The following is a 13,685-nucleotide window of genomic DNA, read 5'->3' on the forward strand; positions in this document are numbered from 1 at the left end:
TCAGCAGAATCATCAGATGGCATTCGTTGGCGCAGAAGATAAAAACAACACCTTACTTCTTCTATGTTCAAAATGGAAGTAAAACGTGTTCTACCGTGACACATACACATACACACATACACACCCACACACACACTCTCCACACACACACACCCCCACACACACCCACACACCCCACATGCACACACACACACACAGACACACCCCACACATGGACACACACACACACACACACCCCTCCACACACACACCACACATGCACACACAGACACACACACACCCAACACACAGACACATACACACACACCGCACACATGCATAAACACACACACACACACCCCACACACACACACACACCCAGACACCACACACACAAAAAGGAAAAAAAACAAACAGACAAGGAAATGGAAAAGCCTGAACAAGGAGGGGGCATTATTAAGCAAAACTTCTCAAGTTTGTGGCCGATAAAATTAAAAAAAAATACAGTAGCTGATTAGAACATATGAAAATATATTCGTTGACATCATGATCCCAACAGAAACCTGGTACACCAGATCTTGAGTTTCAGAGAGGTATTTATCAGATTTTATCAATAGTCCACTCTTTTTCTCTCACTATATCCCCTCTAGTAAAGTAAATCAATCCAAAACCACTCTTGCTAACGAGATATACTGAAAGGAAAAAGGAAGAGGGACAATGCACTCTCTCCTGTCCTGTTATTGCTCTTATTTCAATAAATACTCTTTCATATCAGGTGAACAAAAATGAGAATACACATCTATGCAAGCACACAAAAATATTACAAAAGACATAAATAGACCACAAAGACACACAATACCCGTAATGAGCATAAATATTGCGAAACTATGGTGATATCCTGCGTGAGAAAAAAGGTTGTGTAGATAGAAATCAAGACTTAAAAATTAAAGCAGAATGGCAAATGTAACAAGACACAGATGGCATTCGTTGGCGCAGAAGATAAAAGCAACAGATTACTTCTTCTATATTCAAAATGGAAGTAAAACATGTTCTACCGTGACACATACACACACACACACACACACACATATATATATACACACCCATACGCACCCCCACCCACACACACACTCCCCACACGCACCCACACATGCACACACAGACACACACACCCCCAACACACACACACATACACACACCCCAGACATGCACAAACACACACACACACCCAGACACCACGCACACACACACAAAAAGGAAAAAAAACGAACAGACAAGAAAATGGAAAAGCCTGAACAAGGAGAGGGCATTATTAAGCAAAACTTCTCAAGTTTGTTGCCGATAAAATTGAAAAAGAAATACAGTAGCTGATTAGAACATATGAAAATATATTCGTTGATATCATGATCTTAACAGAAACCTGGTACACCAGATCTTGAGTTTCAAAGAGGTATTTATCAGATTTTATCAATCCTCCACTCTTTTTCTCTCACTATATCCCCTCTAGTAAAGTAAATCAATCCAAGACCACTCTTGCTAACGAGATATACTGAAAGGAAAAAGGAAGAGGGACAATGCACTCTCTCCTGTCCTGTTATTGCTCTTATTTCAATAAATACTCTTTCATATCAGGTAAACAAAAATGAGAATACACATCTATGCAAGCACACAAAAATGTTACAAAAGATATAAATAGACCACAAAGACACACAATACCCATAATGAGCATAAAATATTACGAAACTATAGTGACATACTGCACGAGAAAAAAGGTTGTGTAGATAGAATTCAAGACTTAGAAATTGAAAGAGAATGGCAAATGTAACAAGACACAGATGACATTCGTTGGCGCAAAAGATAAAAGCAACATGTCACTTCTTCTCTGTTGAAAATGGAAGTAAAGCATGTTCTACCGTGACATACACACACACAAAAGACGCACAAACAAGAAAATGAAAAAATCGAAACAAGGAGGGGGCATCATTTAGAGAAACTTAGCACTATAATATGGTTTTCCAAATCCAAGTCCACCTCATTTCAGCAATATAATTAGCACTATAATATGCTTTTATAACTACGGAAGAAATACATCTCTAAAACATCTCCCTTTCTAATCATTTCCTCTGTTCAGTTTGAATAACTGAACCCAATTTTATTAACATTTTTTTCTTATTTAATTAAGATATATATATATATAGTTGGATTTATATTTATAAACATTTGAGGGTACAAAATTTCAGACATGAGGGGAAACCCAAAAATACCATTTGATAATTCTTGTACTACAATCATAATGGTAAGGACCGATTCTGTCCGGAAGGAAGTACAATATCAGGCCGGAATCCAGCGGTGACAATGAATAAACGTGCCCACATTATTTACTGGGCAGGCAAGCAGTGGTCAGACGCCGAGAGTCGAAGCATCGGGACAAGTTGTTTCAGAAGATTAGGTCACTGCACATGTTTCTGGGCTCTTCCAAGATTTATGCAGACAGATTGTTTGATCTAAATATTGCAGTTGAAGCAGCACTACGAGCGTCTTCTGCACCCTGACCCTACGCTTTTCTTCCTAATTGTTTGACTCTGCCGATGTCGTCAAGCACGTGCGGACAGAGTGAATTGTTAGTGCGATTCAAATCATAGTCATCATATATAAAATTTGAGTTCACAACATTTTGTCTTGTTTTGGGAAATCGATTTGTCGTAAGTACGTCCAATTCGTTCATGAACATTTATTTATGTAATAGATCTTGACGAAATCCCAGTTGTACGTACGTGCTCGACATAATAAAAGTTACACTCTTACAGCTTGACGAGGAAGAAACAACTGACTCACCGGTTCACTTTTATTTCCAACATTGTATATAAATTAAGGGATAATTACGTTCTCCTCCCCTAATGTTAAATTTAATTAAAATAAATATACTATTATTTGAAACAAAGTTCAAGGATCGTAAATGTAACTTTTCAAACCACAAAAAAATTACATGTAATTACACCAAAACTCTATAAAAAAAATGAGTATAATTATCTCATAAATCAATGAGACAATGAGTACCACAAACACTTACTGTACATATAATTCAAAGAAGATTGATCAATCACGTACAAGAACATCTACAGCACGATGAATCTGACTTAATCGGACCTGATAATCATAACCTCTAAGAAAAAATCAGATTATGGGAGTCTTCGTAATCAATTATTCCCAAGACGACAAGTATTTTTCCAATTAAACCCGGTGGCAGTTTTGCTTGCGGCATCCGGCTTTTGCAATAAGCAGTTATGCGTCCCTCTTGGGAGCTCGAAACAGGAAGCGCGAGCAACTGACAATATGCATTACGCCGCCGGCCCGCCCACCCACTTGCTCAATCATATTCATGCACCAATTTCATCATCACCTTAATTATATTGGATGACGAATCAACATCAAATTTTTAAATAATCAAAATTGAGGAGGCCCTGATCACATAACGCTGCACATTCGCATACCGTGCAACCTCCGAGCCCATTGGTCTCGAGAACCAACCGGTTGTATCTTTAAATTTAGCAGTGAACAAGAATATTCAATAGATGATGCATTTGAGTTTTTTGACGAAAAGTTTTATTGGATAAGGTACCACAAAATTAAGGCTGCCCACCAGCCGTTAACATCTTATCATCTTAAAGTTTATTGTCCATTGGGTGGAGTTGTCATTTTGATCCATCGACAAGAACCGCAGTCTACTTTAACAATAATTATTTGCGCTCAATATGTCGATCCGATAGAGAGCGGCACGCCCATATTTAACATCTGCAGGCGTCAGATACAGTGGGAGCAGTTCGGACTAGGCCATTACATTACCAACCATGCACGTCTCATTCAATTTCTGCCCATACCCTCGAGTTGTAGAAAAGGTGCAATCAGCTGCTCGCTAGCTGCTTCTAATTCATTTATGCTTTGTCAGTTGATGTCGGACTGAATTTTTTATTATAAGATTCCAAGTATATATAGTTTAAATCATACTCTCTATATTTAATTATGTATATATTACATAAATTTATGAATATTATATGAGATTCAATTAAGTTTACAATATAAAATTCAATTGGAGTGCAGTACTGGAGCTATTATTCTCCCAAATTTTGATGCAAGTGCGCTTCTATTTACTATAGCAATTAAATAACTCAATCCTCTACTTGAGATGGGTTAAACTATTCAACTTAAACAGTCCATTAGAACAAAAACTACTATTACCATTTTGTTCCCGTCTCCTTTCCTCTTCCGCCCTTCTTTTACCACTCACTGTCACTCGACTTCTTCCACCTACCCCCTTTCCCCGATTGCCCTTCCTTCCCCCTATCAGCCCACGCCGCCCCCTTGCCAATTCATCCTTGCCGCCGATTAACATAATATATATACATAAAATATGTTAATGCATGCTATAAGATTCATGATTTGGTGGGTTTTCATTTGATGTTATAAATCGATCAGAAAAGTATGTATTCATGTCATTTCGTATTTAAAAATAAATTATCATATAAAGTAAACAATATATTGAATTTTACCACACCAAAATAATTAACTAAATAAATTATTAATAATTAATTTTGAATCTTTTTACCATGTATTTAATTCAAGTTTATTCTATCATCGTATTATTCCTATATACCAAGTAAATAGGCCTTACGATATAAGAATAAATATATATATATATTTTAAATCATGGTACTTTTGTGAAAAATGACCTAAAGTATGGACCAAAATGAAATTAACTTTCTAATATCATTTCTAAATCACTGCGGGCTTGAGTAATTATTCCCCACTGCTGACTGCCCTATATATATACACACATATCAGGGCTTCCACAGGCTCCGACAATTGACATAATTCACTGATAAAACAGTACAGCTCACCATAAAACATGGCTGATCCAAATCCACTACTCTCTCAGACTAGCTGGGGGGAGCCCGAGGCTGCGCCGCCACTGACGGAGGGTAAACTAGACCGCCGGCCCTCCCTCGACGACACGATCGAACACTGTATTGGAGACTTCGGTTGGACACAGATACTTCAAGTCACACTTGTCTCTTTCGCGTGGTTCTTCGATGCGCAGCAGACGTTCATCAGTATCTTTACTGATGCTGAACCCAAATGGAGCTGTATCAATAGTAATTCTTCATCATCATGCAACGAAAACAGCAATCCTTGTCAGCTTCCTAGGGAGTCCTGGTCCTGGGACTTTCCAGCGAGCACATCCATCATCTCGGAGTGGTCTTTGGAGTGCGCCGGCGCCATCATAACGGGCCTGCCAGCATCAGCTTTCTTCTCGGGCTGCCTGGTCGGTGGATTTGCACTCGCCTCATTAGCGGACTCGGCTCTGGGCAGAAAGAACATGCTGGTTTTGTCGAGCCTGCTCATGTCCTTAACCGGCGTGATAACCGCGGCGTCTACAAACGTCTGGATGTACGCTGGAGTGCGGTTTATAGGCGGGTTTGCCCGAGCCACAGTTGGGACATGTGCTCTGGTTCTGTCCACGGAGCTAGTGGGGAAGAAATATAGAGAGAACGTTGGAATCATTGGATTCATCTGTTTCACTCTGGGTTTTCTATCTCTACCAGTTATTGCATTTTCGCTTCAGGGTTCTTCGTGGAGGCTAATCTATCTCTGGACTTGTGTTCCTTCAGTGCTTTACTCAATCGCAGTGTTTTTTCTTGTTCGAGAGTCCCCTAGATGGCTGTTCATCAAGGGTCGAAAAGAGGAATTTGCTGAAACACTGAGAAGCATCGCGGCCCCGTCGAACCGGAGCAGCTTAACGCAAAGCTTCTTCGGCAGGTGCGCGGACTGGGGAGAGAAAAAGCAAGAAGCCGACGTTTTCTCCGCCCTGAAGATCTTGGTGGAGAAAGGCTGGTCTTGCCGGCGGCTCGTGGCGGTTATGGTGGTGGGATTTGGCATTGGCATTATTTACTACGGCATGCCGTTGGGCCTCGGCAACCTGTCATTTGATCTTTATTTGAGCGTCACGCTAAATGCACTATCCGAATTTCCAGCCTCATTGCTCACGTTTTTACTCATTGGAAAACTGGACAGAAAGGGTTCGGTTCTGGGATTGTCCTTATTTAGCGGAGTATGCAGTGTGTGTTGTGTGTTGGTCAGATGGAAAGTACTGCAAATCATCCTAGAGCTTATGTCGTTTTTCAGCGCATGCACTGCATTTGACATCGTTTTGATCTACACAATAGAGTTATTCCCAACGTGTGTGAGGAATTCGGCGGTGGCCATGGTGCGGCAGGCGCTGGTGTTGGGCGGGGCTCTCAGCCCTGTTTTGGTGGCCGCCGGCAGGACGAACGGGTTGCTGATGTCATATGGCGTGTTTGGGGTGACAATTTCGATATGTGGGCTTTTTGTTGTATGCTTGCCAGAAACTAGGGGAAGGGTTTTGTCCGATACCATGGAGGAAGAAGAGCGCAAGAATGCTGCATTTGATGGAATCTACTGTGTGTAAGAACCCAATTTTCCTTTTCTTGTTTATTAGAAAATTGCAATTTTCGTCATGGGGCGGCCATACGAATTCATTATGCAATTTTATTCTATAATTTTAAAAAATTTTGCATTGAGAACAAAAATTGATGGAACCTAATAAAATGACCAGAAAAGTGCACTAATTATCTAATTATGGGCATGTCTTGTGTACTTTTCTGGCCATTTTTATTCTCAATGTGTGAATTTTTTAAAATTACAAGATAAAATTGTCAAAATGAATTCATATTAAACTAAAATTGTCATTCCAAATCGAAAATTGCAATTTCTCTTCTTTTTTCCTTAAACGTTTTGATGTTCATGAATAAGTATATATTGTATGGATGTAAACAGATCGTTTACACTAGAGTTTTTCAGCTAATGTATAATATACATTGTCTGCTTTTTATTTTATTAGGCATGTGGATGCAGCCGTCTTTGACTTCAATTTTGATATTGTTCAGGCTAACCAAGTGCACATATTCAATGCCTGTACACCCATGCATATATATATTTTACAAGAAATCATTTAATATATGAACGATGGATTTACTTACCAAGAAATTGGACGAAAAAATTATTCAAACTGCTCTACATAAATTTAAAATTAATTAATTAATTCAACCTAACAAATTCGAACATAATTCTTCTTTATTTTGAGTTTTCAAATTTGTCTCGAACTTGATTCGAGCAACAAAAATAATAATAATACAATATATTCTTTTTTTCAGAACAATACCATATATATTTAAAAATATTAAATAAAATCGAGCCCAGTGAAAATTCGATTCAAATAAAGCTCATTCAGCTTATTGATGGTCAATGTTAAGCCAAATTAATAGTTTATTTTGATTTATAAACAAGGATTGATGTATATATGAAATATATAGAAAGGTCTTAGCACGAAATAAAATAACTCAATCGCGACTACATCATATGGTATTAATAAATAATTGGGGGTAATTAAATCTCAAATAAGGGTTTCATCAATATATAAACCACGTGAGCCATGATCTGCGGCGCAACTAGTTCTATTGACATATTATTTCAACATCAATAATGTGTACGTACTGCTGGACCACTCATTAAGAGTTGTTTGTCGACGTTTATTTTAAGTGTTTATCAGTTTATTTTTTAAAATAGATTAAAAATGGTATTTTTATCATACAACTTCAGCTTTTGAATTGCTTAAAAATTATAAGCAGATACCCTATCAATTTCTGTAGCTTTTATGAATAAAGTTGTAAGTATTAAGGTTTTTTTTTAGACGCTCCAAATTCAACTTTTTTCACTTTTAATTTTTAATTCAAACGCTTCCAACTTTTACTTATAATTTTTTTTACAATTTATTCTCACAATAAAATCAGAAATTATTGCAAATTAAACACTCCTTGAGACGTGTTAAAATTATCGTTCAATCTAATATTTATGGTATAAAACAAATTAAGTGAGAATGAGAAAGGAAATTAATATAATTTGATTCTTCACATACTTTCATCAGAAATTGATTCTTATTTCACGTCCTCGTCATGTTTTTTTTCCTTCAGTTTTCGCAATTTTTTCCCCAAGTTTTCAACCATTTTTGCAATTCTACCTACATTATTCAGTTAATTAAAAATGTAATGAAATTAAAAAAGATACAAAAAAGAATTTAATCCGACCCAATCAATCACAAATAAATATATCATATTTATTATGTAGTTATTTATTTTTCTTAAATTGTGTTATACAATTGATTCAAATATGAACATACCGGATTTATACGAAAACCTTCCTAAAAAATATTTCATGATAAACGTAACACATATGTTTTATAAAGACTCGATACAGAAATATATGTGAAATGGGGCATCTGGCCTCAACCTATGTTAAACGACTCTCTTAATTAATGTGAGATGCCCCATCTATATTAATTACCACTTTAATATTTTTATTTCTTATTATATAAACATGCTGACAAATTCAACGACATTTAATAAAGATTTTAATAAGTAGTTGTCCGTTGTTTGAATCAAATTAATGCATCCGATATATATTTCAATAATTAAACTCAAAAAAATTAAAGTAATAAAGCATCAAGAAATTAAATTCTCTAATTGTATGATCTCTTGATCAGGACATTGATAGAAATATGCCATTTCTAATAATTCAGGACTTACCAACAAAAATTACAGAAAAAAATATTAAATCACCTTAATTACTTTAGTTCTAGCCCAAAACAAAAAAAGAAAAGACAAAAAAAAACTCAGCATTAGCAAAAATAATATTCTTGCCGCTTCAATCTCATTACAAGTATATATAAAAAGAAGCAAAAAAAGTTAAATAATTTATATAATTAAACACCCCCAACATGTCAATTTCGGATTAATATATGTGTGCTCGTATATTTAGTTTGAAGGTAGTCAGTTGGATCCTGCATTATAAGTACTGTGGTAGTTGATATTCTCGTGGGAAGAACATTGAGAGTAGATCTCTTCTAACGTTGTTATCCCATTCAAACACTCCCTCAATCTGTCGGAAGCCACGTATTCGTTGTTAGATTTTGCCTCTATTAGATCCACTTGCGGGAAATCGTCCAAGGATAGCGGCGGATACAAGGTTTCGTAAAATAGACCACTGTAATCCTGCATATACAAAATAAATAATTTCGTCGTTAATAATGGTAATATAGAGTTTGTCGAACACGATTTAAGTTTTTTTTTTTTTTGTTTTGTTTTGCTCGATTCTTACGTGGAAATTATATATGTGGGGGAAAGAGAATTTAGACAGTCAAAAGAAATCATGGGAAATGGTGAAAAAAGACACTGGACTCATCAGTGTCTGGAGATTTTTCCCAGGGCTGCTTTAGAGAAAGATGTTTGAGTTCATTGGGTTCCAACTTTTGTGACTTTAAATTAAAAGACAACCTCAAAGGGGATCGTTCCTGCTGGGACCATTCCTACCCTAGTTAATACCTCTATCTAAATAAACCAAATATCATAGTACCTAGTTTTAATTTTAGTTCCAGACATTATAAGATACATAATTTAAGATAAATTAGGTATGCTTATTACCTGAATGAAATTTGATAAATTGATGTCAGTGCCGTAACAATAAAATTGATCGATTGAACTGTTGACTTCATCGGATGTGATTTGAGCAGGTGAATCGTCTTTTGAACCCACGGCGATGGGTGTTCCTTGTGTGAGATCTGATGAAGATGCCTCAGACGGGTTCTTGGAACAAACTTCGGGGTGTTTTATGATATTGTCTTCGTCCGCATCTTCTCGCTGGTCTCGGGACGTCTCGGGTGTGGCGCCAATGTTGTCGTCCCACAAGAGTTGATCAACAGTTGCACCAACTGACTGTTGTCTGCTGGTCTTGGGTAGGACTATGTTCTTCTTGAAAACACGGCACAGTGCGTAAGAATCCTGTCATGTGAAAATTCCAAGTAAAAAATTTTGAACACTGAGGATAAAGGGATGGAAAATTGGTGATTTCGGTCGGGGTATGAACCCAACATATCCCACAAAATTAACTTTAACTATTGTCAGTCCACCAATATAATTATTTCAAAGGAAGAAATTCACCTACGAAATCTGTCCGTTTCTGATCATCTCCTGGTCAAGTGATTAAAGTTTTAATTTATTGATTTTTTAATCATATGTCTGTTCCGACATGCATACACACTGAGAGTTTGAACCCAAACCTCTATGAAGAGATCATAAAATTCAAATCATTGATCTATCTATATTAAACAATTTGATATGATAATTATATATATGCTAGAAAAAATCACAAGTAAAAACGAACTAAAATGTTGGATATATTTAGATCTTTGCAGCTGATGTGTACTCGAAAAAATAACTTAATAAATTTCTTTAGTATAAGATAAAATTGGTAAGAGTAATTTCAGTTCTTGATTAATTAAAATAGTCTTGGAACCCTTCCTTTCCCTTCTTACTCTTGAAACCCTACCATATACCACCCCTCCTTCATACCATAACTATTCATCGTACAAATCAAAAAGAAATCTCAATCTCTCAAACCTAATTAATTAGTTTCAAAATTCATCTGATGTGTAATAACTAGCTAGAATGAATGCAATTGAAAATGCTTGCTTTTAATACATATTGATGATACGTACCTTGAGAGATGATCCTGCAGTGGTGGCTGATGCGGATTCAATGAGGCGATACTCGTGCATTACCCAATCGGTTCTAATCCCATGAGGCGCTCTCCCTCTGTAATACACCAATGTTTTCTTCATGCCGACCGACCGCTTCTGCGAGTGCACCGCACGATCTTTCCCCGTCGCCTTCCAGTAACCCGACCGGGTAGCGCGATTCGTCCTCGACCCGTTCGGGTACTTCCGGTCCCGGGGACTGTAGAAGTACCACTCCATGTCTTTGCTAGGCAAGAAAGACTTATCTGTCCAACACCCCAATCAATTACTGTTCATTAATTTCAAATGAAAATTTAGCTAATTATTAATTATAAAAAGAATAGGAAAATGAAAATATATACCAGGTAAATCCCAGGGTTCACATTTGTAGAGATCAACCTCAGGGATGACTTCAAGCTCGATGATCCCGCCGTTGATTTTCCGATCAAGATAGTAGGCCACGAGCTCCTCATCCGTGGGATGGAACCGGAATCCTGGAGGAAGCGTCATGGGTCCCATGGTTTAATCACTGTATGAATTGGAGGGAAGCTGACTGAACCACCCAAATTTGAGAGTGTGTATGTATAATATCTAGGGAAGAAGGAAGAGGAGTTAAGTGGAATAATGGAGAAAGATTTGATGTGGATGTGAGAATAGTGGAGTAGTAGTGTGTGTATATATATATATTATATATATATATGCATATATAGGAGTACTGTTGGGATGAAAAGCGATTAAAGTTAGAGGTCCTCCTCATCATCCTCTTCTCTTTTTTGCATCGCCATTTACATATTTCATTTCACACTTCAACTCTTTCATAACTTCACTTTTTCTTTTCTTTCCCCCCCCCCCCCCCCCTTAGGAAATACATGCATGTAACTCATATTCCACTATGCATGGTTCCCGTGGAATGTATATATATATATATATATATCCAAGACTACATTAATTATGAATTAATTATCTGTTACGCTCGACAAATATTTTAGAACGAAAAATTATATTGGTTCGAATCTCACTATTAAATTTGTCTGTGCTCGTATTCATATAAATAGATTGACGTGACACTATTTAACGTAACGAATGATGTAATGAATTTTATAAAAAAATTAAAATTTTAAATGAGGATGATGAATTTGGGAAGAGTAAATAGTAATTTATTAGAAGAGGAAATTGGAAAGAAATAAAAGGTGGGGCATAAGAAGGGTAGCGATGCTGTAGTTTTACATGAGTTAAAGTGATCATATCAGATCATGATGATGTGTGGGGGGGTGTAAATTTCATATCATGGGAGCTTTACGAGATTCTTGGGAAATATGATTGGGTGGATTGTGTGAAAGCAGAGATGGATGGATGGAGGAAGAAGAAGCTTTCAGTGCTTTTGTCTGCTCAGAAACTAACAAAAAAATAAGAGGGCCCCGCAGAAAGGCTGCCTGGGCCACCCCACCGACCCTCCTCCCTTCCCCACAATGCCCACTGCCGCACCCAATCACATCCCTCCTACCTTTTCCTCTCATCATCACGTCACATGCAATCAATACATTCTCCTTATTCTACTACTCTATTCATCTACTTTATACCCTACCTTACCTACGTACGTCTCCTTCACATATACTAATAAATACTGTACATGCAGTGTATGTCTATACCTTCTTTAGGTACAGATACGATACTTGTGAGTTGTACACAATACCTCTTTTTTCTCTACTGTCTTTCATGTGCGGCAACTTAGGTAGCTGTTCTGCTCTTTCACTGTACATGTGTGAAACACATGACATACATGACATGACATGACACACTTAAGTATTATTATATATATATATATATATATATATATTTGTTTTCATGCGCCCATATATTTCTATATTGAGTAATAGCAGAAAAAGGAAGGGTAGGATAGCGCCCCCACCCCACCCCACCCTTACCTTTAATTTTTATACTTAATTTGTTAATTTATGATAATTTAATTAATAGTCATTCATGATCTATAATTGGCTATTATTTAATTAAATCAATCATTTTTTTAGTAATAATAATTAAGCATCTTATTTTCCTTGAAACAGAAGTTCTTATAATCTGATGATCATCTTTTTAATTCCAAAAAACATGATGGACAAAAGGATCATATATTCCCTTCAACAACAATATCAAATAAATTAATAGAGAAGCACTTATTTAGCAAATAATATTTCAAACTCACAATAGTTATTTTTTAATTATTTTTCACTGCATATAAAATATTCTTTAAATTTTATAGATTATATAGATTTTATATTAGTTTTTTATGTTGGGACCACGTTCAGGTACCCAAAAATGACATAAATACAGGCAATTCTATCGTTTAATGCTTGAATAGCCCCAGATTTGCTTTCATTTGTTCGGATATTATCAACTTGAACTTCAATTTGTAAGGATTCATCAATATCTCATCATGAAAGTTACGATCGAAGTTTGTAATCATCACAATAGAATTCAAGGGATATATCGTGAATCAATTAACTTATAATTAATCCAAACAAACAAGATGAGCATTGATGATGAGGTAGACAATTAGTTAATATATGTCTCTTACAACATGGATCTAATTTGTCGTTACTAGTTATTCTAGTTGCATCTACTACACTCATCTGAGCCACAAAATCAGCCCACAGAGAGAGTCAGAGTGAGAGAGGCCCCTCTTGTAATTCTTTAAAGAAACAAAATATGAAGTGCCCAAAAAAGAAAAGAACATCTGGCGAGAAATGCAGTGGGGAGATGGGGTCCATAAGTGGGGGGAGAAATTGTATGGAACTTTACAAATTCCCAAAGGAGGAAAAAACTCTTTGATGAAGGAACAGTGAAGAAAACTACCTGGCACCCCGTCATCCTCATCCTCATGCTAACTTGCTTGCTTTATTTTCCTTTTGATTTTTGGTGTGTGTCCAGTCCAGTGCACCATTCTCATCTCACTTTTCCTTTTCTGTTTTTTTCACTTCCCTTTCCTTAAAATATCATTTTCATAAGGCTATAAAGATACACCAACAAACTCTATAATCATTGCATTACCTTATCTTTGACCGGTCTC

General features: G+C 36.5%; 2 protein-coding genes across 2 annotated transcripts; one reads left to right on the forward strand and one right to left on the reverse strand.

Moving 5' to 3' along the window:
* LOC105175178 (organic cation/carnitine transporter 3-like) lies at positions 3,565-6,925 on the forward strand. The gene is made up of 2 exons (XM_011097526.2): positions 3,565-3,875; positions 4,819-6,925. Exon 2 carries the CDS (start codon positions 4,883-4,885, stop codon positions 6,461-6,463), a length of 1,581 nt encoding a protein of 526 aa, XP_011095828.1. The 5' UTR covers positions 3,565-3,875; positions 4,819-4,882; the 3' UTR covers positions 6,464-6,925.
* On the reverse strand, positions 8,630-11,356 carry LOC105175179 (NAC transcription factor 29). Its single transcript, XM_011097527.2, has 4 exons — positions 10,984-11,356; positions 10,604-10,887; positions 9,531-9,887; positions 8,630-9,101 (listed from the first exon to the last, which is right to left on the reverse strand). The coding sequence occupies exons 1-4, from the start codon at positions 11,138-11,140 to the stop codon at positions 8,880-8,882; spliced, it is 1,020 nt and encodes a 339-aa protein (XP_011095829.1). The 5' UTR covers positions 11,141-11,356; the 3' UTR covers positions 8,630-8,879.

The sequence above is a fragment of the Sesamum indicum genome, linkage group LG12 (assembly GCF_000512975.1).
Source record: "Sesamum indicum cultivar Zhongzhi No. 13 linkage group LG12, S_indicum_v1.0, whole genome shotgun sequence".
Taxonomy (NCBI): Eukaryota; Viridiplantae; Streptophyta; class Magnoliopsida; order Lamiales; family Pedaliaceae; genus Sesamum; species Sesamum indicum.